At 34.5% G+C, this 23,618-nt stretch overlaps 6 protein-coding genes, 1 non-coding gene and 1 pseudogene across 10 annotated transcripts; 4 read left to right on the top strand and 4 right to left on the bottom strand.

Moving 5' to 3' along the window:
* Positions 1-68: 68 nt before the first annotated feature.
* TRNAS-AGA lies at positions 69-150 on the bottom strand. Its single transcript has one exon. It is a non-coding gene; the product is annotated as a tRNA-Ser (tRNA).
* A 399-nt stretch (positions 151-549) lies between these two features.
* LOC9300169 (calcium-binding mitochondrial carrier protein SCaMC-1) lies at positions 550-9,512 on the bottom strand. Of its 4 annotated transcripts, XM_021023025.1 has the most exons (6): positions 9,280-9,491; positions 9,033-9,161; positions 1,874-2,124; positions 1,227-1,778; positions 1,052-1,142; positions 550-918 (listed from the first exon to the last, which is right to left on the bottom strand). In XM_021023025.1, the coding sequence occupies exons 1-6, from the start codon at positions 9,333-9,335 to the stop codon at positions 741-743; spliced, it is 1,257 nt and encodes a 418-aa protein (XP_020878684.1). In that variant the 5' UTR covers positions 9,336-9,491; the 3' UTR covers positions 550-740. The 4 variants fall into 4 exon arrangements, with proteins under 4 accessions (XP_020878684.1, XP_002864093.1, XP_020878690.1 ...); XM_002864047.2 differs by lacking the exons at positions 9,033-9,161; positions 9,280-9,491 and adding an exon at positions 2,676-3,818 and having other exon boundaries at positions 1,874-2,110; XM_021023031.1 differs by lacking the exons at positions 9,033-9,161; positions 9,280-9,491 and adding an exon at positions 2,676-2,801.
* Positions 9,513-10,950: 1,438 nt separating this feature from the next.
* Positions 10,951-12,406, bottom strand: LOC9301913 (succinate dehydrogenase assembly factor 2, mitochondrial). The gene is made up of 5 exons (XM_002864046.2): positions 12,245-12,406; positions 12,049-12,156; positions 11,838-11,964; positions 11,423-11,491; positions 10,951-11,330 (listed from the first exon to the last, which is right to left on the bottom strand). The coding sequence occupies exons 1-5, from the start codon at positions 12,349-12,351 to the stop codon at positions 11,184-11,186; spliced, it is 558 nt and encodes a 185-aa protein (XP_002864092.1). The 5' UTR covers positions 12,352-12,406; the 3' UTR covers positions 10,951-11,183.
* Positions 12,407-14,466: 2,060 nt separating this feature from the next.
* On the top strand, positions 14,467-16,478 carry LOC9301912 ((+)-neomenthol dehydrogenase). Its single transcript, XM_002865792.2, has 4 exons — positions 14,467-14,828; positions 15,248-15,506; positions 15,602-15,796; positions 15,884-16,478. Exons 1-4 carry the CDS (start codon positions 14,734-14,736, stop codon positions 16,277-16,279), a joined length of 945 nt encoding a protein of 314 aa, XP_002865838.1. The 5' UTR covers positions 14,467-14,733; the 3' UTR covers positions 16,280-16,478.
* A 651-nt stretch (positions 16,479-17,129) lies between these two features.
* On the top strand, positions 17,130-18,139 carry LOC9301911 (annotated as a pseudogene).
* Positions 18,140-18,652: 513 nt separating this feature from the next.
* LOC9300168 (chromophore lyase CRL, chloroplastic) lies at positions 18,653-20,563 on the top strand. The gene is made up of 9 exons (XM_002865790.2): positions 18,653-18,971; positions 19,062-19,111; positions 19,261-19,321; positions 19,416-19,451; positions 19,558-19,608; positions 19,678-19,770; positions 19,846-19,950; positions 20,044-20,136; positions 20,241-20,563. Exons 1-9 carry the CDS (start codon positions 18,792-18,794, stop codon positions 20,379-20,381), a joined length of 810 nt encoding a protein of 269 aa, XP_002865836.1. The 5' UTR covers positions 18,653-18,791; the 3' UTR covers positions 20,382-20,563.
* On the bottom strand, positions 20,418-21,414 carry LOC9301910. The gene is made up of 4 exons (XM_002864045.2): positions 21,119-21,414; positions 20,968-21,026; positions 20,754-20,871; positions 20,418-20,671 (listed from the first exon to the last, which is right to left on the bottom strand). The coding sequence occupies exons 1-4, from the start codon at positions 21,322-21,324 to the stop codon at positions 20,593-20,595; spliced, it is 462 nt and encodes a 153-aa protein (XP_002864091.1). The 5' UTR covers positions 21,325-21,414; the 3' UTR covers positions 20,418-20,592.
* An 889-nt stretch (positions 21,415-22,303) lies between these two features.
* Positions 22,304-23,396, top strand: LOC9301909 (putative F-box protein At5g51000). Its single transcript, XM_021016227.1, has one exon. It carries the CDS (start codon positions 22,394-22,396, stop codon positions 23,342-23,344), a length of 951 nt encoding a protein of 316 aa, XP_020871886.1. The 5' UTR covers positions 22,304-22,393; the 3' UTR covers positions 23,345-23,396.
* Positions 23,397-23,618: the final 222 nt, after the last annotated feature.

The following is a 23,618-nucleotide window of genomic DNA, read 5'->3' as shown; positions in this document are numbered from 1 at the left end:
CTCGGCGTTGCAAGGACATGTGCTCTTGATTCTTACACCAAAGTGCACGAAAAAAAAAAAAACTAAAACGTGAACGGCAGGATTCGAACCTGCGCGGGCAGAGCCCACATGATTTCTAGTCATGCCCGATAACCACTCCGGCACGTCCACTTTGATGTCTTTGTAGCATATAATAAATAATTATTCATAAATTTCACTTCGTAATGGTCATAATGGACATTGCTACTAAGTACTACTAACATTGAATTTTGATTAGATCCTATGAGGTGATTTACCAATTTTTCTTTAGGTTTTTTCTCATTTTTGTGTGTTCCCAGAACAAATTCTCGAATTTTCTGGATGATCATATATACCGAACCAAAACGAGAAGATGTTCTATTCAGTTAAAACCAAAATGACAAGACGTTACCTAACTTGCTTTCACTCTCCACTACACCAAAATCTATCCCAAGACAAGGAACCTCTATATTATCATTGCCTTATAGATCACAATTGGAATCATCAAAGCAAAAGTCAAGAAGCATCACTACAAATTTCTCAGCTAAGAAATAAAAAAAGTAAAGAGAGCTTTTGTACACTTGCAAAAAAATTTAAAGTTTGGGGAAACAAGAATCTTATAGTATTATCTCATACAAATGATGTTTAGAAGAATTAAGTATGTTAAAATAACCTAGTTTTATAGGTTCTCCTTTTATTATTCCCGTTTTTTCGTCAATATCGAACTGAAGTGAAGCCACTAATCAATCAAGTTCTAGACTCTTTTTCATTGCTTCGTAAACCATATATGTAATGCTTGCAGCAGGAACAACCTTTAGAAGGTTTGGTAGAAGCCCTTTGTAGAGTGCTCTGTAACCTTCTTCACTTATTGTTCTCCTGAATACTCCTGACATGGAGGTTCTTGCTCGTTCCGCTTGCATTCTGTGTGACAGTGACATATATTTCATATAAGAAAATAACTTCAAATGCCCACAAGAAGTGATATATGCTTGTTGAGTGGAGTTTGTGCTGTGAGGGATAGAGAACAGGAGAAGCATATAGGCTATGGAATTACCTTGTTCTCACAACCTGCAAAGGATAAACACAGGTTGCTCCAAGAGCTCCTGAGATTGTTCCGCATCCTAGTTGCACGAGCGGACCTGGTTCTGAAGACCAAACCGAGCCACGTTTTATGAGTTTACGTTCAAGCATAATCAGACATAATGGGAATAGCAATTAAGTGATTTTACCAGCGTCTTGAAGAATATATGTCCTGGACAAGTCCTTTAATGTTTCATACGCAGCAAGGTCAATACCCGCATAAGGAATAATCCCGAGAAGAGAAGGGAAAAGACCTTTGTAAAAGGCGCGTGGACCCTCATGAACCAGTATGTCTTTGGTGAGCGTTCCAAGCCTGGGAACAACAACATCTGCTTGGCTTGTGCAAGTCTGCAACCGAGTTTTCACAAGATCCAAAGGGTATATAGAGGCTTGAGCCACTGCACCAGCCATACCTCCAGCAAAAAGTCTAGCTGTTGTGCCTATATCTGCTTTGTCTTCACCCATGTTTTCACCAATAGCGTTTTTGAAAAGCTCATATGCATAGAACTTGATGGCACTCTCTGGTGCTACCTTCACAATATTCAACCCGTTACCTCGAAAAAAACCCCTAACTCCATCCTGCTTCCATATCAACTTTATGCCTTCTCGGATTTTAGCATCAGTTTTCTGAATTTGCAAAAGAACTTTTAAGCGATCTAGAGGTGCAGTAGCAGTCCTAGAAGCTGCACCAGCTATGCCACCTGTGACAGCACTATTATGTTGTCAGAAAACTTCAAAACCAAATCATTTTACATTGTTCAGAGAAACTAAGCTCAAACAATTTAAGGAAGTCCACCTGCGATGAAATAGTTGCTCCTCTTTACATGTTTGCTGATGCCTTCCGGAATAACAGCTTGTTCTCCAATATCTACAAGGCATACTCTTTCCCAGTGATGGTATATATTTTCAATGGTAGCTTCATGAGGGTACAGCAAAAGAAAATCTCTCCATTCTTCAAACATTATTATTCCATCATTGTCCTTGTCAACATGTTCCACAAAACGAGCAAGCTCCTCATCATTTATCTCAATCCCTGCGAAATAGAAACTGTTGTGGCTTATAGGACGAAAACAGAGCATAAACAAAAAAGTGGTGGTCAATAGTTTCAATGTCTACGCGTAGAACTGAGACAAGATTTGAGCACAAGCCTTATTCTTAAATGCACAGAAATGACTCACTCAGGGTGTTAACTACGGTACACCAAAATGAAACCCAGTAGGAAGTCTTCATAAGTACTACAACAAGATAATTATATACTCAAATAACCAAAAACTATAAACAAATTATGTTTTACTTAACCACTCGGGTTCAAAAGAGTCTCATCTTAACTAATGTAATGATCATACATACATATAAATTAGCACAATCTTATCAACCTACACCGCATGCGAACCATAAATCTCAGTAACTATCATTCTCATCCTTTACTTTCCAAGATTACATCACAAGAGATAGTACAAACTTCTCCAAATCTATAACTCTCCTGCTAAAGACTAACTACTCCAATAATCTAACAACTAATGAACAACAATATGATGATTCTTGATCAAAATAAGCTCAGAGCATAAAGAACTTGTAGCATGTAAATAAAATTATACCAGCCTTCACAAGCGAATCCCATAGCCCCTCAGGAGAAATGCAACCATTATGCTCAACATCAATAGCTTGAAAGATTCTATACAACTCAAGCTCCTTATCATCCATATATCTACGAAACTCATGATAATCAACACGCCCATCTCGATTCGCATCACAAACCCTAAACAACTCCTTAGCGTATTTATACCCACTTGGGATTTGAAGCGCACACAAACCCTTCTCGATTTGAGCACAATCCAAGTAACCAACATTCTCAGAATCGAAGAAATTGAACAAGCTCCTGACTCGTAAATCTCGCTCTTCTCTCGTCTCACGGAGAGCTAAGAGAACATGATCCATTGAAACGGGTCCGGGTTTCTTAACCGGGTTGCAACAACCCTGTTTCGACGATTTCGTAGCTTCTATTTTGGTTGGTAAACCAACATGTTCCACGCCATGAGTCGTCGACATGATGATGATCAAAAAATCAGATTTTGAGTTTCTGGGTTTGTGATCATATCATCCTTGTATTCAGATCTGCAATGAATCTCCAGAAACGGTCACCATTGAAAACGCGTAACGTAGAGAGAATCTCAAATCCGTGATTCGAGTGAAGAAAGAAAGGATCTAAATTTGAAGAAGAGATTGGGGATTTGTGCTGATGCAGGTGAAGCTGAAGGAAGAAGAAGAGAGAGAGGTGTAGGAAGAAGAAGAAGAAGAAGGGGCCAATCTCTCCAATGGTGCGGAGTTGAGATTCTCATGGGATATTCTTCCAGTTTTCATTTATACGATTTTTTCATAAACTTTGTTTCGAAATATTTTAACTTAAAAAATGGAAAAACCTTTATTCGTATAACATATTTTATTATTTGCTAAAAGGTATGTGATTGTTGACACTTGACAGGTTCAAAGAGACTAGATTTTTCTTGACACACCTCCCGGAGCAGCATACATGGTCCAAATTTGAAAAAATTAATGTGCAATATCCCATGTTTAAAATAATGGTACTCAGGCTGGCCAATTTTTTTTTTTTTTTTAAATCAATGCGCTATAGTAACTTATTTTTAATGCATAATAATAGATAAACCAAGGGAAAATGGTCATTTAATTCTCCTACTATTTAAAATTGATATTTTTATTCTCGAACTTTGCTGTCAACAAATTAATTCCTCAATATGTAGTTGACTGGGCACTTTTGGACAAATAAAAAATCAACGTTAATTAGTTAACAGAGATGGTGATAACTAATTAACGTTGACTTTTTATTTGTCTAAAAATGTCTAGTCAACTACACATTGAGGAATTAATCTGTTGACAGCAAAGTTCGAAAATAAAAATGTCAATTTCAAATAGTAGGAGAATTAAATGACCATTTTCCCGATTAACCAACAACTTTTTTTTTAGATTTGAAAGATTTTAAATTTGTTTCCATCTATATATACATTTTTGAATGACTTTTAGCAAATAAATCCTGGAGTTGGACCTTATTTACGGATGAATGCCATTGACATTAATTATTTAAATTTGAAAAATATTAATTAAAGATATTACCAATACGATTTCGAGAATCATAAATTCATATCTTCCTTAATTTTCTGAGTCATTAATGTGATAATCTTTAGGAAATATTTCTCTGTAAAAAAAAAAATCTACATTAATGAAGGCATTAAAATCGACACTAACAATTAAATTATTTAGATGTTCAATTATTTTAAGATTCTTATATCTTATTTGATATTTTTTTTTTAATATCTCATTCTTTAATTACTGCGTTTAGAATTTATTGGTTGTTACCTATTTTTTGGTGAAATTTATTGGTTGTTACTTAATTAGTAATTATGGTGTGTTTATTTTAGTTAATATCTAATTTAAAGGATTTGTTTTCTTTTATTATTAATAAACGAATAACATGTATAGAAATAAAAGATTTTTTTTGCGACTCCATAATAAAAATATTAAACTTTTATTTTCTACATTTCTTACACATAATATCCTCTTATTCAATAACAAAAAATATATATTACATATTTTTAAAAATATTTATAATATTTAAATTATATAAAAAATTTGTAATATTAATATTATTTCAACTCTATACAAATTTAATATATATGTATATATATCTTATGGGAACCATTTAAAAGAAATTTTTAAATTGACTTGAATTATATAGCTTTTAAATAAAAGTATTATTAAAAAGAAAAATAACTAAATAATGTTTAATTTCACGGGACGGGTAATATGATGGGACGGGTTTGGGTTGATATTTATAAAAGATCGTATACCACGGGTGAAATCCTAAAATTAACAATCAAAATAATCTATCAAACAAATTACATTTTGATTTTTTAAGAAAATATAGCTCCGCGGTGTACCGCGGGTTAAAATCTAGTTAACGTTTATTTTGCAAAACGTATTTCCTCATCTACGTAGACAATTACATGTGTAGTCAAAAAGACTTTGATACGATATTAACAACGTTTCATTTTTAACAAACTCGAAATATTCGCTAGGATCCAAAGATAATGTTCTCGGTGAAGATATGATTCTATTCAAATAAAGATACATGGTCGTTTTTATTTATGTGTTTCATCAAGTGACTACACCATTGAACAATGGGTAAGTGTTGTTGTTGATATCGCCTCCTCCATACTTAAAAGGATCAAAAGAGAGTTCTTGATAGCTGTTGAGGCACAAAATGTTAATTATTTGATAAAAATATGGTTATACTTGTAAGAGGGTAAGAGATCATTCTGTTAAATGCATAGAAGTGAGGGTCTTAGACTCTTAGCCATGTAACCAAAACACACTCATAAGATAATCTAGAAATAGTATATTGGGTGGAAAGAATATAACTTCAAACAACAAAACCATATCTGACTAAAATTTGTTTTTTTTTTTCATATCTCCCACGATGTGATGTTCTCGAAGAATTTTTTTTATAGTTATTTTCATCGTTCTTTTTCAACGGTAGCTCTATAGTAGATAATGATTTACAGGCTCATACACCAAGATACTGTAGAAGAAAAGAGTAGTGGTAATGACTAAAAATAAGATACTTTTATAGTTCCATCATGAAAAATATGAAAAAAAAAACCAAATCTTAGGCAAGTATGTTTATGTTGTTATAAATTACATTCTTCACCCTAATATACTATTTCTATACTAGATTATGGGTGTGTTCCATACTTTTTTTTTTGATAAACCCTAGTGTGTTCCATACTTAAATGGACTAAAAGAGAGTTCTTGATAGATTTTGAGTCACAAAATGATAATTATTTGATTAAATTATTGGTTATACTTGTAAGAGGTTAAGAGATTACTTGAAGGATAACTAGTCTATAGCTAATGTTTTAAGTGAATGAGCATTGTGTTTTATTTTTGGTGTGATTGAATGAGCGTTGTGTTAAATGAATAGAAGTGATGTTGTTAGCTATGTAACCAAAACACACCCATAAGCTAATATAGAAATAGTATATTGGGTGGAAATAACGTAACTTCGGCAAAAAAAAACATACATGACTAAAATTTGTTTTTCTTTTTCTTTTTCATATCTCCCACGAGGAGATGCTTTAGAAGAATTGTTTTTCAGTTATTTTCATCATTCTTTTTTCAACGGTGACTCTATGTATGAGGCTGTAAATCATATCTATAGTAGACCTTGTTCAAAAAATCGCTAGGCGTTAATCGGGCGCTCGAGCTGGGCCTAGCGATTAATCAGAGATTACACGGAAATTAATCGGGATTAATTTGAGGGTTTTTATCTAGTTTTGTGGGTATATATGAATTATTTGTTGACAAAGAATATAAAGTCGGCTTGGTGTAGTGGTTTCAGCAGTCTAAATGCCTTTGTTCGCCTGAGTTCGAGTCCCCAGATCATGTTTTTTGCTCTCTTTTTAACCCTTCTTTTAATGAAGGGTAAAACAGACATTTTATTATCGTTTTCTTCACAGACCTTGACGACTTTCTAAACCTAATAATGGCGGCTGCCCGTTTTTTATACATTTGCATCATTTTTAACTCATTTTTGTTCTTTTTTTTCTCCAAATATGATAGATCTGACATGTATCATAGGATATTTAACCATAAACTACAAAAAATTGTTGTTCTCCGATTAATTCTCCGATTTGGACAAATCCCGACGGTTACCTACCGCCGAGCGCTTAACCGGCGCTTAGGCGGCCGCGGAGGCCGCGTTTTCGAACAGGGATAGTAGATAATGATTTATAGGCTCATACACCAAAATACCATAGAAGAAAGAATGGTGGAAATGACTAAAAAGAAGATGCTTCTACAGTCCCATCGTGGAAAATATGAAAATACAAATGTCTAGAACAAAGATGTTTCTATAACATCTAGATGTGACAAATGTAAACCTTATTATCCTTTGAGAGATATCTTACCATGCATCTCTTTTCTTTTGGATAACATCTAATCCAAAACTAGGCAAATCACTTGACACCAAATTTTAGTTTGCTTAAGAGGCGTAATATGATGAAAAGATATCCACCGAAAGATAACAAGATTGATATTTTTTTATTTTTATTTTTTTTTCTGCAAAGAACACTTATATTGATTGTATACGATCAAAATACATGAGTTCAGTCAACCAAATTGGTGGATTTACACAATCAGAATAAAATGTTCTATTTAAACAGCCTTTTTTTGCTAGAGAATGAGCTACTTTATTACATAACCGGTTTGTATGAACAAAGGAAACATCCCTAAACTTTGCTTTCCAAAAGAGAATATCTCGGTGCAGTCCATCAATTGCTATATCATTGGAGACACCATTGATGATGTTAATTAAAACCTCGCAGTCTCCTTCAAACATAACTGCCGTAAATCCCCTTAACCATGTTTGTTGTAATGCAAAAAGTAGAGCGTGCCCCTCAGCTTCAAGCGGTGATCGTGCTTGGTGTAATGTTGCTGCTCCCCAACATTTAGAGAAACCATTGCTGTCCCGAATGATCCATCCTCCCGTCACGTGACCCGAAACAGAATTAAACCCGGCATCATAATTGCATTTAATAACGTGAGTAGGAGGACGGGTCCAATTGGTATCAATGATCGTATCCCGACCATGCAAAGGAGTAGCGTTCAAGCCAGTTGTTTCGATCCACTCCCTGATGTCTGTTTTGGCTTGTAAAGCACTCTTAGAAGGGTTTTCTCTTATCTGATTAAAGATGAAATTATTACGTGATTTCCAGATATGCCAAAGTGACCACCAGGGTAGTAGTTTTTGATGTCTTGAGCTGCCTTGAGAATCATAAAAATCTAATAAAGAATTCAAATTTTCCTCACAGTCATTGGAGAAAGAGTTTATAGTTATAGAAGGGATATTGACAAGTCGCCAAACCATCAATGAAAAAGAGCACTGGAACAGAGTATGACTTATGTTCTCTTCTGAGATTTTGCATCTTTGACAGATTCTATTTATTTGTAAACCTCGAGAAATTAGTCGATCTGCTGTCGCCAAAGAACGAGTAACTGCTCGCCATAGGAAATGTTTGATTTTGGGTAGGATAGGTAATTTCCAAATCCTGTTCTTCAATACAACAGAGCCAGCCGGGGCATCAATGGGAGGCTCGTCGTCAAAAGGATCGTGTGTTGCCAACCAATAGCCCGTTCTCACCGTGTACTCACCTGATTTGTGATAGTGCCAAACCAATTGATCATGTGTCTCCAACCGAGGCAGATAAATATTTTGAACAGCCTCTCATATAACAAGATTGATATATGTCACTAATATATGCAAGAGAGGGTTCCCAAGTTCCTAAGTTCTAGGCGGTCACCAAACTACCGAACATGAGGATTACAATTGGTAAGGGTAGAATTATTATTCGGAATCTGAGATTCGATCCGAGATCTACTCTGATCTACTCCAAAAAATCGGATATCCCGGATGGTGGATCCGGATAAAAAATTCTCGGCTTTGGAAAAAAAAAAATCAGATATCTAAAGCCGGATCCTTCAGTTTTATTTTATTATATTATTCATATTTAAAACATATTAAGATTTATATTAAAATTTGATTAAAATAAATTTTAAATATTTTAACAATATTAGATTTTATATTTTCTAAAAAGATATCATATAATTTTTATCATTATTTTTAATATTTTGATTTTTGGATGAATCCGAATCCAGATCCGAATATCCGCTGATATCTTGATGTTTGGACGGATATCTGAAGTCCGGATATTCAGAAGCCACAGATCTGGATCAGGATATTCAAAAGTCGCGTCTGGATTCAGATATTATGAACATTTTGGATATCCTAATCCTTTCCATCCCTAGCGATTGGTGAGGCATCAAAAAAAATCGAGTCGAGGCTTTTTGATGAAATAGTTTTTATGAGGTCTTATAACACTCACCTGGACAAAACTAATTCGCTATCTGGAGGATATTCTTCACAAGATGATCTTTCAAATGATAACCATCTTGAAATCTCTCTTGGTCTGGAAGACCATTGATTCCAATTCACCACATTCATATCTATGTTCCTGCCATCATTCAATTTGATTCTCAATCACCACGTTCATTTGTATTACCCTTAAACCGTATAAAAAACTAGAAGATCATATATGTGTATATATATTGATTTTACGAATCCAATCTCACCTGATCTCATGGCTAGGTCGTATGTGAAACACGGTGCATACTGTATATCTTCTCATCGATCGTATTTATTTCTTCACTTCTTACGTTCCCGCTCCCTCGCCCTCTCTCCCTCTCTCTAGGTGTTGGATGGTCTTCCAAATCTCAAATAAAAGAAAATAATCCATCTTCCAAATCTCTAGGTGCTCGGACTCGTTTCCTATCCACTTGTTTTTTTTCTTATCTTTCTTTGACTGATATTCACATCTTATTTTACCATTTATTGGATTTTATTTTCATATCCTAGCGGGATTTTTTTATCTCATTTGACCGATTTTTCCTTAATTGTCAGATTTTTTTTTAATGTGGCTTCCCTTTTTGTGCCTTCCTCTTTCTCCCTGTTCAACTGAATTATCTTTTCAACTTATTTTTTCCTCTTGCATTGGTCAATACTATTTCTTATTTCGAGTCCAACAATACCCGTCTTTATTATTTTTGTTTAGCCCAAGCAAATATGAATCGTTAGCCCATCATTCCGATCCACTTGACTTTCCCATCTTGATAACCTGACCATCGAAGTCCAGTTCAAAAAAATTCTTTTTTCTTTAGAGATAACGATCTATTTCCCCACAAGAACTATCACATTGCACCAGATAGAGCCAAGCTTTCAAACTTTTGTTTGCAGATATCTAGCATTGAGCCTTAGTTTGGGATTTCTCTAGTGTGATGTGATAGTCTCGTGAGAAATAGATTGTTAATCCTTTATTTAACCATAGTTTGGTCCAAAATATTACTTTATGAACAATTGTTAATCCACATATCAAGGTTGAGATGTTACAAATTAGTTCAAATGCCCTGAACATTTTGGACTAACATTCAAATGTCGTGGCCTAATCTGATTTAATGGAACTATCAAGAAAATTCACCCCTTTTTGCATAAATAGTACCGAAGAAAAAAAGGACAAAAAAAAAGGTGATAGTAAAATTTAGGACGTTGGTACCGTTGAGATCTTAATCTTGACAACTGTTTAAACCTAAATAACCATGATAAAATCTCTATTTTTGACAGTCCACAACTCTCCTCACATTCACCGGAAAGTCGGCTTTTTCATACCTGCACAAATGAAGTGTGTTGAATTCATACATTTGACTTCTACGTGTGCTAAATCATACATGCACTTGGTTATGAGTTGTCTTTGCATATTAGAGGTCATGGGTTCGAGACCTAAAATGTCTATTTTTTTGAAATTTTGATTTTAAGTAAAACGACGTCGTTTATGTTGACGTTGTATACGTGTAATCCACGTCACTACGATTTCACGGTGGGGTTAACAGTGTTAAATATTTTGCACGTTTTTGTAAGATTTGGCACAAAAAGTTAACTTCGGGGTTTGAAATTCAAATTTCTTAAAAGTGCATGTATGATTTAGCACACGTAGAAGTCAAAAGTATGAATTCAACACACTTCATCTTTGCAGGTATGAAAAAGTCGACTTTCCCACATTCACCATTGCTGCAGGAAGAGTAATACATACACAAAATTCAAGAGGCTTACCTTTACCAAACTTGTCCTGGAACTTGATAGATTTTTAAGGCATCCATATCTTACAAAGGCCGGAGTGAAATTATTGGTTCCACGGTATCGAATCGAAAACTTGGCATATATATATATATATATATATATATATATATATATAGAATCAAACCACAATCACATGATACTGATATTACTATCAAGAAACTTCAACAAACAAGAGTACAAGACACAACTTTGTAATTATCTCAACGTCAATGGACCTTCTTCACGGCCTGGTTCTTTATTAATACAAGAGTAAAAGTAATGGTTGCTACGATTTGATATCTCTTTTCAGATACTTCATATCATAACGTATTTTCAGTTTGTTACTTCTGTAAAGAGGAGTTTATGTTTACTGGTTCCCTGAAATAGGAGCATCACGGCCTCTCTTGAAATCGTCCCAGCCTTTGACCCAGGGCTGTCCAGCCGCTGCACGTGTCTCTGGTGCTGCATGCTTGTTCAGATTCTTCATAACTTTCTCGTGTAACGCCGAGAACACCTTTAACATCACAACAAGGATTTGTTTTAATCATTGAAGTAAACAAAACAAGACTGTTTAAACGTAGGCTCAACTAAAGAGATTGTGGTTACCGGATTAGAGCTCACTTCCTCCGGAGGCTGTTCCTGTTCAGTTAGCCATTTCCAGAGATCAGGGTTTTCCTGCATAGAGCACAAAAATGAATTAACAAATAGCAATAAAGACTGAATCCAATCATCTTACAAATTCATGATTCCCTCTTTGAGGTCACTATGAACAGAATCAAGGTTTCACATCTAGTTACCGCAGAAGAGCCAATACTGTGCATGTTCTCTAAACTGATATCAATTGAGAATAACATACCCTAACTCTTATATGGATCATTTCAAGCTTAGATCACAGAAACAGCCTCAATCTAGCTAAACAATTCCTCCATACACTTATATGGATCATTTCAAGCTTAGATCACAGAAACAGCCTCAATCTAGCTAAACAATTCCTCCATACAAGTAATTTAATGAAACATACCAAATTGAGGACATGAATTAGGGATTTAACACCATTTTCGTCCATGGAATCAACATTCTCCTCAACCCAATTCCCCAAAACAAGATCAAGTTCCAAAAAACCTCTTTGCTTGCTCCTATACAACAATCTATCACCAAAACCCCAAAACTATCAATTCACAAACATTTGATTTTTCCAAAAAAACGTAAAAAAATCCAAAATTAAACCATACCTGTTGATCGTTCTTCTCTTATTCTCTTCGTTCGAGAGATCAATATCAAAATTCTGGGCAGAAGCAGTGTTCCCACAGAAGAATCTTGTCCCCGAATCAACTCCATTCCTAAAACAAGATCAATCCCACAATTTCAGGCGTGTTAAAGAACAGAAAAAGATCGTTATTATTACGGTGGAGGAAAAGTTAATAGTACCGGAATATAATCCGGTTAGCGGCGGCAGGAATGACGGAGCGTCGGCCAACCACGGCGGTGGAGCGAATGATCCGGTGAACGTTAATCAGAGCTCTTCGGGTAGCCATTTTTGTTTTGTTTTCTTTCTTGTCGCTGCGAATGAAGAAAGCAAAGTTCTGTTCTGTAATGAAAGTGGGTACTTATGGACTCATTAATGGGCCTATACTTGACGTGGCCTTCTCTTGATCGCATAGGATTATGACTACATTTTTTTTTTTTTTTTTGGCTTTACTATGTAGAAATTGATATCGAACCGAAAGTCGACAAATATCTTGAGAAATAGAACAACAAAATCTATTAGATAATTTGATAGTTCATTCCATTTTATGCGCGAGTTATAAATTGTAGTACGAGATTTCATTTAATTTTTTTTTGTCCATTGTTCTGATCTTAGTTTTTTTACAAATTATGGTTTTTTAAAATATTGAAATGAAAATTTTGTAAAAATTATAAAATGATGGCAAGTATTTCAACTCCAATTTTTAAATGGTTTTTAAACCGCAATCAAAAGATAATTTTATTACCTCTATACTAGAGAAAATCACTAATACATCGAGCCAACCATTTAGTTAAATAGAACAACCAACGTTTATCCATTTGGTTTTAATTCCGACCAAATCATGTGATTCAAATACTCGTTTAAGCATAATACTGCCTAACCCACTTATCAAATTATTCCACAACAATTGACTTGCATAAGGAGATTTCTATCCCATATATATTAATTGAGAAGCATTTTAAATAAAAAACCTTACCTTCACGTGTGATTTACAAGACTGCCATGTTGACATGTCGCAACCAGAGAAACTCTGAGCAAACTTAATAATTGTTCAATATTTACTAGACTAATTACATATACTGCTATTAGTGGTACTTATGCATATTTTTCCTCTATATTTAAGAGATTAGCAATTAATAAAGGAAATTAATTAATAAAAACTATAAATATTGACGAAACAAGTAAAAAGTACATAGCATAAATCATGATGAACAATATATAATATAAATGTTTATTATATGTTTTGTACTTATATTTTTTTATATGTTTTATAAAAAACATTTAGAATTTTAACATATATGACATTCTATTTTTTGTTATAAATTACAAAACATCTAAATGTATATGTGAGCCCATATGTTTCTTAAATATATTTGGAAAATAGTTTTACATAAATTAGTTAGTAACATTTCATTTATTACACATTCACTATGAACAATATTTAATATTAATCTATGTTAAAAATGTATCCGCTTACTCATTCTTTTCAAATTTTTACCCTATCAATTTATTAAAACTTTTACACGGTTTATTCAATTTAATTAGTCATTTACTCATTTTAGTTACAATTTATTTACAACCCAATACCTTATCGTAACAATATAAATTGATTCATAAAATGAGGGATTTATCGTAACAATCGTAACAATTTATTTACAACCCAATACCTTATCGTAACTAACTACATAGAATTATCAAGAATAATAAAGGATAATAAAATTTTATTACGTTTAAAATATAATTATTCATACTCTTTTCAGTTTTTATATTGAATTGTTTCCAAAATAAAATCTTAATTAAAATACAAAAAATATTCGAATATATTTCAGAATTATAGGAATGATATTTCAAAAAAAAAATTTGGTCAATATTTTAATTTAAAATCTTATTCCAAATATGGAATATCCTAATTCCTAACTAATAAAATCTCCAAAATATATGAGTTACTAAATCATATTCAAATATTCACACTTATATATCAAGTAATAATATATAATCGGTTTCCAAAAAATTGTTTATATATTATCATATAACTATTTCTCCCCGCACATAGTGCGGGTAAATCATCTAGTTTATTTAATAATCCAACAGAGGTAACATTCTCTTGCATAATGATAGAACAGAGATATAAAAATCCAAAATTATAAAAAAAGTTTTTGTTAAACTTTAAAATACAAATACATATCAAAACCAGAATAAGTGCTAGATGAGAGTGTGTGAGCCTGAGCGATGCAAATAAATTTTATCATAAAGTGAGAGATGCAACGTGACATGCATGTGGGTCATATATAGTGAGAGTCGAGATACTCTTAAATAAGATTGAATTTTCCATTACGGATTTTAAACCTCGACAAAACCAAACGGTCCTATAAATAGAAATTAAAACAAGACAACTTTGGTTCGTATAGAAAGGCCACACTAGGCTCCAGCTAATTATGTTCCCATAACAGATTGTATAACTAAAAATAGGAATTATATGAATTTGAAATGAGAGGCCACAAAAAATTTACGCAGAAAATGGGGGATTGCACCTTTTGACCCACAAAAAGGATGAGAAAATTACGTAAGAGGGAGATGAGAACGACGACGAAGCTCTGTGTTCGTTCGTGCCTCCTCTTGTCGAAAAATAAAACAAACTTAGGATCGTGAAAGAGAGAAAATAAGGAGAAATATGGTAGGAAGCAAAGAAAAATCGAAAGAGAAACGAGATAAGAGACTCCAAGAGATCTCCCTCCTACGTACAATTCCCTACTCTGATCACCAGAGGTATCAATTCCCATTCTAAATTTTATTTTCCTTAACGTAACCTCTTGTATGAAGAAATTTGGTGGTTTGGATCCGCTAGTGCATGTAGCATTGTCACATATATATACAGGGTCCTTGAGCGTGAAACATTTTATGTGTTGATTTTTATGAAATTTTGCTTATAAAAAAAGTTTGTATCCCTCTCATTATAAGGAAGAATTACGTTTAGGTCTAATCAAGACATATAAACTAGTTTACTTGTACAAGCTTATCGTCCAATAGATGCAATTATGAAATTCTTGTTTCCATTGCATTTTGATTATTTGATCTCTCTTGATGTTACATGAAATTCTTATATATGAGATTCATTCGATCTTTCTTTTTTTTGGTCTTTGTTCCTAAAAAAATATTGGTTTTGATTCTTATGGGGGATTGTTTAGGTGGTGGACCTCTGAAACCGTGGCGGTGGTAACAGGTGCAAATAGAGGGATAGGATTTGAGATGGTGAGACAATTGGCTGGACATGGATTAACAGTTATTCTAACATCAAGAGACGAGAATGTAGGCGTGGAAGCCGCCAAGATCCTTCAAGAAGGTGGATTCAATGTTGATTTCCACCGCCTCGATATCTTGGACTCTTCCTCAATTCAAGAGTTTTGCATATGGATTAAAGAAAAATATGGATTGATTGATGTTTTAGTAAGTTTATTCATTAATTTATATCACATTTGAATTTGATGACATATAGGCTTTTATCTTGATGAGTTATGATGTGAAATATTTTTATGTTGTAGATAAATAATGCAGGAGTAAACTACAATGTTGGATCAGATAACTCCGTTGAGTTCTCGCATATGGTTATATCTACCAACTACTATGGTACCAAGAACATAATCAAAGCCATGATTCCATTGATGAGACATGCTTGTCAAGGAGCTCGTATTGTCAATGTCACTTCAAGGCTCGGTAGATTAAAAGGCCGACACAGTGTACATATATACATCTATATATCTCTCTAACTCGATTCTTATTCCTTTAAAATTATGAAAGAATTTTGACCTAATTCTCTTCAACAGAAACTTGAGAATGAAGCCGTGAGAGCGAAGCTTATGGATGTGGATTCTCTAACAGAAGAAATCGTTGACAAAACAGTCTCAGAGTTTTTGAAACAAGTGGAAGAAGGAACATGGGAATCTGGAGGTTGGCCACATTCTTTCACAGACTACTCTGTCTCGAAAATGGCGGTGAATGCATACACAAGAGTACTAGCAAAAGAACTATCTGAGAGACCAGAGGGAGAGAAAATATATGCAAACTGCTTTTGTCCCGGTTGGGTGAAAACCGCAATGACGGGTTATGCAGGGAACATCTCAGCAGAAGATGGAGCTGACACTGGGGTTTGGCTTGCATTGCTTCCTGATCAAGCTATCACCGGAAAGTTCTTTGCTGAGAGACGTGAGATCAATTTCTAAAGAGAAGATTGGAATGGTGTTCTACAAGAGTTGATACTGAAGTTAGTTTTTAGTTTGATTCCTTAAGATACAAGAGTTGATATGAAGAACCATTTATCTATGAACATCTTTAGATTCTTCTCTTCTTTTCCTTTTTTTTTCTGTTGTCTTTGTGATTGTGATCAGTTTTTGGTTTATAAATATGTTCATAGTGATATAATTGACCGTTTTCTTTGGCTTTTAAAAATAATTATTAATCTCGTTATGTTCAATAGAACCTTTTGTAGTTGCAGTTTTATATGCTCTTACAAGTTACAATCACTTATGTATATGTTAAATTCCAAATCTAATTATTATCAATCTCGTTAAGTATTTCGGTTCGGTTCGGTTCAGTTTGGTTTGGTTAGAACCCCCTAAAAACCAAGTGAAGAAATAAGAAGGTTAGAGCATCATTATAGGGAGGATCTTAGCAAAATTTTAGCAAAATCTTAGAATAAAAGTGATTACATTTAATCAATTTTCACCTTTAACACTAACAGACGTTCCTTAGCTAAGGAACAAAAGTTGGCTTAAGAGACGTCCACGTGGCACGTGATCATTGGGTGCTATTTTTTCCTTTCTCTCCCTCTCACTGAAATCGCGATTTGCGACAGAGAAGAAACCAAAGTCGATTTGCGAATTTCAACTTGAATCGGAGGAATCTCAGACCGCTGGCCGTCGTTCTTCCGTTTGGCCATCATCTCCACCGACTCCGGTTGTTCACGGCGTCTTCGGTTCACCAACCCAGCGAGGTTGGGTTGCGAAATCGGGGAGAAAGTCACCGGATCTCCCTCCACACTCCGACTTGGTAAATCCCTAAATTCATTTCTCTCTTTTTCTGCTGCTGGTTTTTGCTGCTGGTTCGATTTCTTATATGGTTACTTCTGGTGGATTCTTCAGCTTCACTGCTTTCTGGTAAAGTCACCTTTTTTTTGTTCTGTTGATTAGAGTTTAAGATATTGAGTTCTTGGATTAGTGTGGAGTTTTAGATGAATCGTATAGATCCAATCCCGAGAAAGTTGTGTCAGAATCTGAACTCTTTTTGTTACCTCTGGATTTTAGTGTTTAGGATTTTGAAGCAATTTTGAGTGAGTTTTAGACAAGTGTGGCTTTATTTGTGTATTGCTTCATGATTGTGGATCGATCTAGGATAGTTGTGTATTGCTTCATGATTGTGGTTCTTTTGTTATTTGAAGTGCAAAGATCTTGAAAACATCTGATATGTGAAATCTTTGATTCTGTGACAATTTAGCATTCATTCTCAAGCATATGTAGAGGTCTTTTCGCGTGTTTGTTATCGCCTATATGATCTTACAATTGGAAGATTTGGTTGCAGCTATCTAATAGCAGCAATGGGTTTGCAAGTCATATGGAGTTTCGGTCTTGCTATACTAGACACATTCGCCTTAGTGAGAAAGAAAACGCTTCTTAGTCCGGTTTTAGTCAGCCTATTTGTAGTTGGAGATTGGGTAAGAGTAGACCCTCTCTCTGTCTGTCTCTCCTCTCTAGTAAATCAAACAAAGATCATCAAAATGCTAATCATTTTGTATTTTCGGGTTTAGGTAACATTGACATTGTCATTAGCAGGAGCATCATCAAAATGCTAATCATTTTGTATTTTGGCGATTTAGGAAGCTGCAGTTTTGAAGCAGAGTGTTGGAAATACCAACTCTCTGTAGCTTTAGCTTTCCTTTGTTGGATCACAGTCGCCATTACACCATTTTGAAATTTTTGATTCTTTGTTTTGTTAATAGAATACCATTACACCATTTTTAAACTCTCAGTGTATAAAGATTACTCTTGTTTATGAAATTATGAAAAAATGCTCTCATTTTTATTAAATTCTGTGGGACATTTTCAATTATGGATTATTGTACTAAAATAGATAGTATCTTACGTTTATAGGCAAGGCAAGATTGTGAGCTAATAGGCAAGGCAAAATGTGATTATGAATCTTTGTTTTGCATTTGAGAAGTTGTTGATGTGATTATGAACTCTCCAAACACCAATTACACCAAATATACCAAACACCAATTACTTTGCTCCAATACATCATATATGTTAAAAATTTATGTCATGTATGTTATAAATTGTATCTCATGTATGTTTTAATATTTTTAATTTGCAACAATTATTAAATTTTCTATAATTATAAATTTTATTTTTATATTAATATTTTTTTTCTAAGAACCACATGTTAAGAGCCTACCATTAATCACATAAAAATCTTAACTCAAAAATACTATCTCTTAACAATCACTTTTACAAATAAATTATTTAAATATTACTAAGATCTATTTCTAAGAAACTACCTATAATGATGCTCTTACACGTGGCAAACAATCTCACCACTGGTTCGGAGAAACGAAAACGTCGATCGTCACAACCTTCCTCCTCCTGCTCTTCCTCTTTCTCTAATCGGCAAAATTTTCTGCTCCTGAGAAACAAACAGATACTAAAGATGGAATCTTTGAACTAACTTCGAAACCTTTTAATGGGTACTGAGTCGGGTTCGGATCCGGAATCGAGTTCAAACGGTTGGAGCCGTGCTCGTGGTCTAGTGGTCAAGACTCTGGTTTTAATTGGCGGTGCTCTTCTCATCAAGCGTCTCACTAAATCCACCACTCGTAGAGATCACGCTCGTGTCGTCTCTCGTTCTCTCACCGGAGAGAAGGTTTTTAAACCCACAATCTCAATGCTTACACTTAAGGATTTTTGACTATAAATTTCTGATTTTGAGGTTTTTGTTTACATGGTTTTGAAGTTTACAAGGGAGCAAGCGTCAAGAGATCCTGAGAATTACTTCAACATAAGGTTAATGATGTTCTTCTTCTCAAACTTATGATGCTCTTTAGTGGAATTTAGACCTTGATGTTCTATTTGGAAGTTGGTTCAGGATTGAAACTGTTATATCTCTGTCTCTAGTTTGTTTCTTGGCATCTGAGTTTGGAATTGTTGTGTAGAATGCTGAGTTGTCCTGCTGCTGAAATGGTGGATGGTTCAGAGGTTTTGTATCTCGAACAGGTGACAGATCTTTTACTTCTTCGTTGTGTTACGGTGAATGATGTAAATGTGTTTTTCTCTTCATGTTTAAGCCATTTTTCACTCATTTCTTCAGGCATTTTGGAGGACTCCACAGAAACCGTTTCGACAAGTATGCAATCATTCCCTTCACGGTTTATCTCTTGATTGATTCAGTTAGGGAAGTGTATTATTGTGTTGCTGAAGTCTTATGTATCGTTTGCTTATTTTGGTTGCAGAGATTATATATGGTTAAACCGTGTCCGAAAGAGCTAAAATGTGATGTCGAGGTGAGTATGAGTTGTTGAGATCTTCTTATGTATTCTAATGCAACAGAGTTTGACGCAGTGTTATTCCAGGTAAGTTCATATGCGATCAGAGATGCTGAGGAATACAAAAACTTTTGTGACCGACCTAAGGACCAACGCCCACTTCCTGAAGAAGTTATTGGTGTAAGTCTTAAGGTTTTGTATCGATTGAGATATCTGGTTACTGGAAATTAAGCTTATAATGGACTAAACTAATAGGATATTGGGGAGCATTTGACAACTATACACCTCAATTGTTGTGACCGTGGGAAACGATGCTTGTACGAAGGCTCAACTTCACCTGGTGGATTTCCAAATTCATGGGTAATGTTCTTATAAGAAAAATCACTGTATATCGGTTTTTACACTCTTCTTCTTCCACACAAAAACTCTTGACGTTTCTTTCTTGGATTGTAGAACGGGGCTAGCTATTGTACTTCAGATCTTGCAGTTCTTAAAAACAATGAGATACACCTCTGGGATCGCGGCTTTGATGAGAATCGAAACCAGGTACATCCCATCTTCCTCACACTTATTGGATTGTTTCAAGATGTCACGACCAACAAATTCTCAAAAAAGCTCATCTCAAATGTTTTGGTTTTGGGACATGGCAGGTTTGGGGACCAAAGGAAGGACCGTACGAGTTCAAGCCAGCGACATCATCCAGCATCAACGAAAACTTGTCTGCTTTGAACATCCTTTATCAATCTTCAATTGATAAACCAATCCAAGGGTCCCTCATCTTGCAAGATTAGCCAATTTTCACTCCTTTTCTATTGTCTAATCTCCTCTGTATCACACTTAGCCTCTTTATTCATCTCATCTCAGCCACTTTCAATATAGTTTTGGTACATAGAAAGCTCAATACTTTACTTCATTACAGTGGTTAACAAGTCGAAGATGAATGTTTATACAAAACAAAAATATGATTTCAAAAGCAGAATGTAGCTTCTCTTGATGCAGCATTCATGTGGTGTTGTTGACATACAAGTAAAGAGCCGCGAGAGCCAAAACTCCAACCGCAATTGCTATAGGCAAAGCCTTCCTGCGTGATTGCCATAAGATAACTATAAGAAACAGAGTAACAAATATGTGAAATTGATGAGAAAGGAGGATCCTTTATATACCCGACAGCTTCGTCTCTTTGGAGCTCAGCTTTTCTGGCCTTCCTCACATCTTTGTCGTTGACATTCTTGCTCACATCAGGCATGTAGGGTCTAAAACGCCGTTTAGGAGCAGCACACACTGCAAACAAAACCTTGATCCCATTTGAAACCAAACACAATCCCAACTAGTCAAAGCAAACTTACTTGTCGATTCTTTAAACATGAATCACTATACCTGGACAGAAATAGTTGTCAGGTAACTTATCAAATGGAGTTCTATCATTGTAAATATACCTGCAAAATCAAAGAGAAGGAGATAGATAAACAAACTTTGTATGTTAGAGATAATCAAGAAGAGAGAAAGAGAGATCAAGATGGAAACAGACCCGCAATCACGGCAAATATAGGCTTGCTTAGAGGAGACACGCATGGAGAATCTAGGAGCAGAGGATGAAGATTTGGAAAGAGACTTCTTGTTGCCAAGTAGCCTCATCGAGTAATAAGGCAAGAAAGATGATCTGTGGAGGGTTGGAGGTAAGACCACGGAGGATCTTCCGGCGTAAAGAGTCGTCGGAGGAAGCTGCATCGCCATTTTGAGAAAAAGTGTGGTGGGATCAGAGTCGGAGAAGGAGAGGAAAGTGATAAGAAGGAAGAGTGTAGAATACAAGAGCTGGAGAAAGATGTGGAAGAGTGTGCTCCTCACAAGCCCTCTCACTCGCCACGTCAGATTTATTTTTTTCACTCACCACGTCAGATTTGTTTTTTTTTTTGGTTTAATATATTTGTTGTTGTTCTTATTGCTTAATTTAGATATTGATCAATGATTAATTTGCACATCAAATACATAGCTAAATTTCTATTAAAAATATAAAAAATCTACTGATGCTAATTAACTTATCATTTTGACACTTCAATATAGATTATTTACTTTTAGCATATATTCAATATATATATTTTACTCTAAAGGTGTTTGAGGTTTTTGGTACACATATTAAGAATCTATATAAATTTTCTAATCTTTTTTTAAATCAAAATCTTTTTTTTATACTAAAATATCAATTATCATTAATTAATAGAACATATTTAGAGTATAATCACCAATCGGAAAACTTTACCATCTTATTTAAAATAAAGTGTTAAATGTTTAGAAAAAAATAGAAAGTTTTTTTTTTTTTTTAAAGAATATGGTTTTTGAAAAAATGTAAAGTTAAAAAAATTGGAAAATGTAATAAACAAAAAAAAAAAGAAATGAAACTTACTATAGAAAGATATTCAATAATGATGGGTAAATAATTATTATAAATTATTAAAATTTTAAACTAAATTTTTCTAATATATATTAAAATTATTCATCATGATTTTCAATATTTTCTACAAATCAATTCACGAGACTATTTTATTGCTGATTTAGATTTTAGGTTATTCACTTTGATGTGGATCATAATCTAGTTTGTCTACAAAAAGAGTAGTGCCCAAGAGCGTCGAAGTTAAAAACCCTAATTTCTATTTGAAAACAATGACGTCGATATCTGATCTTTCACAGGATTTGGTAGAGGAGATATTGTCTAGGGTTCCAATGACTTCTCTAGGAGCAGTGAGATCAGCTTGTAAACTATGGAACACTTTTTCCAAAGCATTGTGGTAAAGCAGCTAAGGAGATTATGGTAGTCATGATGTATCATTTTGAGGCTTATTTAATGAGCATCAATCTCCATAACCATAAAGACTTGGTAGATCCATTTATAAAGAAAATAGGTAAACTTAAACACGTCAAAATATGTGAAGTATTTCACTGCAACGGCTTATTGTTATGCGTCACTCATGAATATAAGCTCGTGGTATGGAACCCGTATTCGGGTCAAACCAGGTGGATCCAACCTAGAAACGACGACATATCAGGCCCTGTTATATATTGTGTGGGATACGACATCAACAACAACCACAAAATCTTGAGGCTTTCTTATTGGATTGATAATTATGTTTGTGAAATCTATGATTTTAAGTGTAATTCATGGAGGGTTCTTGATATCACTATGGAGTGGTATATACGTGGTCAGGGTGTGTCCTTTCAGAAAAATAGCTACTTTATTGCTCAGGGAATGAGGAAAGTGGAAGAAGTAACGTCGAAAGGTTGTTTACTCTGTTTTGATTTTACAAGAGAGAGATTTTTGGGCCTTTCTCTGCCATGTCACTGTCGTATTGAAGATTCTGTAATTCTATCTGTTGTTAGAGAAGAGAAGCTTGCAGTGTTATATAGGAGGCGTGATGCATTAGAGATAGAGATATGGATTACAAATAAGATTGAGCCCAATGAAGTATTGTGGAGCCACTTCTTAAAACTTGACATGGTAAGATTTCATTATTTAAATGGAAGTTTCTTCGTCGACGAGAAGAAGAAAGTGGCAGTGATTTGTGATGTAGACTATACAACGAGGGCCAACTACAAAGCTTGCATGGTTGGAGAGGGTGGACACTACAGAGAGTGGATCTCGGAGAATCTATCTGTCAGCCACATATGTGCTCTTATGTTCCAAGTTCGATGCAGATCCAGTAATGTTCCAATACTTACAAGACGACAAGATTCATTAGTCTTATTGTATAGTTTACATTAATACTTATGTTTTTTTTCCATCAAGTGTTCTCATGTCCTTTTGAACAAGACTGGTCAATTATTTCCATGTAGTTACAGGTTTTGTTAAAAACTTACTACAATTCGTTTTCTTCTTTGGAGTGATCCTCTTTGCTAGTCTTTTGTTAATGCACGGAACAAAGATCTGTAGTGATGTAATGTTAGAATTTAATGTCGCATGTGGGCCGCTGTTGTGATAGCATCTGAATTTGCAAGGCAACATCAACAATCCATCAATCATCAATGTGCCTTCTTTC

Source organism: Arabidopsis lyrata (assembly GCF_000004255.2).
Source record: "Arabidopsis lyrata subsp. lyrata unplaced genomic scaffold ARALYscaffold_8, whole genome shotgun sequence".
Lineage (NCBI taxonomy): Eukaryota > Viridiplantae > Streptophyta > Magnoliopsida > Brassicales > Brassicaceae > Arabidopsis > Arabidopsis lyrata.
This window is presented reverse-complemented; position numbering and strand designations above follow the sequence as displayed.

Excerpts from the sequence above, each read along its gene's own strand:
- LOC9301909 (XM_021016227.1), top strand. The coding sequence starts at position 22,394 with ATGGTAGTCATGATGTATCATTTTGAGGCTTATTTAATGAGCATCAAT.
- LOC9300169 (XM_002864047.2), bottom strand. The coding sequence starts at position 3,126 with ATGTCGACGACTCATGGCGTGGAACATGTTGGTTTACCAACCAAAATA. Across the intron at positions 2,111-2,675 it reads GGATTCGCTTGTGAAGGCTG|GGATTGAGATAAATGATGAG; the intron begins GTATAATTTTAT and ends TCTATTTCGCAG. Across the intron at positions 1,143-1,226 it reads ATATATTCTTCAAGACGCTG|AACCAGGTCCGCTCGTGCAA; the intron begins GTAAAATCACTT and ends TTTGGTCTTCAG.
- LOC9300168 (XM_002865790.2), top strand. The coding sequence starts at position 18,792 with ATGGGTACTGAGTCGGGTTCGGATCCGGAATCGAGTTCAAACGGTTGG. Across the intron at positions 19,609-19,677 it reads AGCTAAAATGTGATGTCGAG|GTAAGTTCATATGCGATCAG; the intron begins GTGAGTATGAGT and ends GTGTTATTCCAG. Across the intron at positions 19,951-20,043 it reads GTGGATTTCCAAATTCATGG|AACGGGGCTAGCTATTGTAC; the intron begins GTAATGTTCTTA and ends CTTGGATTGTAG.
- LOC9301912 (XM_002865792.2), top strand. The coding sequence starts at position 14,734 with ATGGTAGGAAGCAAAGAAAAATCGAAAGAGAAACGAGATAAGAGACTC. Across the intron at positions 14,829-15,247 it reads CCCTACTCTGATCACCAGAG|GTGGTGGACCTCTGAAACCG; the intron begins GTATCAATTCCC and ends GGGATTGTTTAG. Across the intron at positions 15,507-15,601 it reads ATGGATTGATTGATGTTTTA|ATAAATAATGCAGGAGTAAA; the intron begins GTAAGTTTATTC and ends TTTATGTTGTAG.
- LOC9301913 (XM_002864046.2), bottom strand. The coding sequence starts at position 12,351 with ATGGCTACCCGAAGAGCTCTGATTAACGTTCACCGGATCATTCGCTCC. Across the intron at positions 11,965-12,048 it reads AAGAGAAGAACGATCAACAG|ATTGTTGTATAGGAGCAAGC; the intron begins GTATGGTTTAAT and ends TTTTGGTGATAG. Across the intron at positions 11,492-11,837 it reads TAATTCATGTCCTCAATTTG|GAAAACCCTGATCTCTGGAA; the intron begins GTATGTTTCATT and ends TGCTCTATGCAG.
- LOC9301910 (XM_002864045.2), bottom strand. The coding sequence starts at position 21,324 with ATGGCGATGCAGCTTCCTCCGACGACTCTTTACGCCGGAAGATCCTCC. Across the intron at positions 21,027-21,118 it reads TATATTTGCCGTGATTGCGG|GTATATTTACAATGATAGAA; the intron begins GTCTGTTTCCAT and ends TTGATTTTGCAG. Across the intron at positions 20,672-20,753 it reads CAAAGAGACGAAGCTGTCGG|GAAGGCTTTGCCTATAGCAA; the intron begins GTATATAAAGGA and ends GCAATCACGCAG.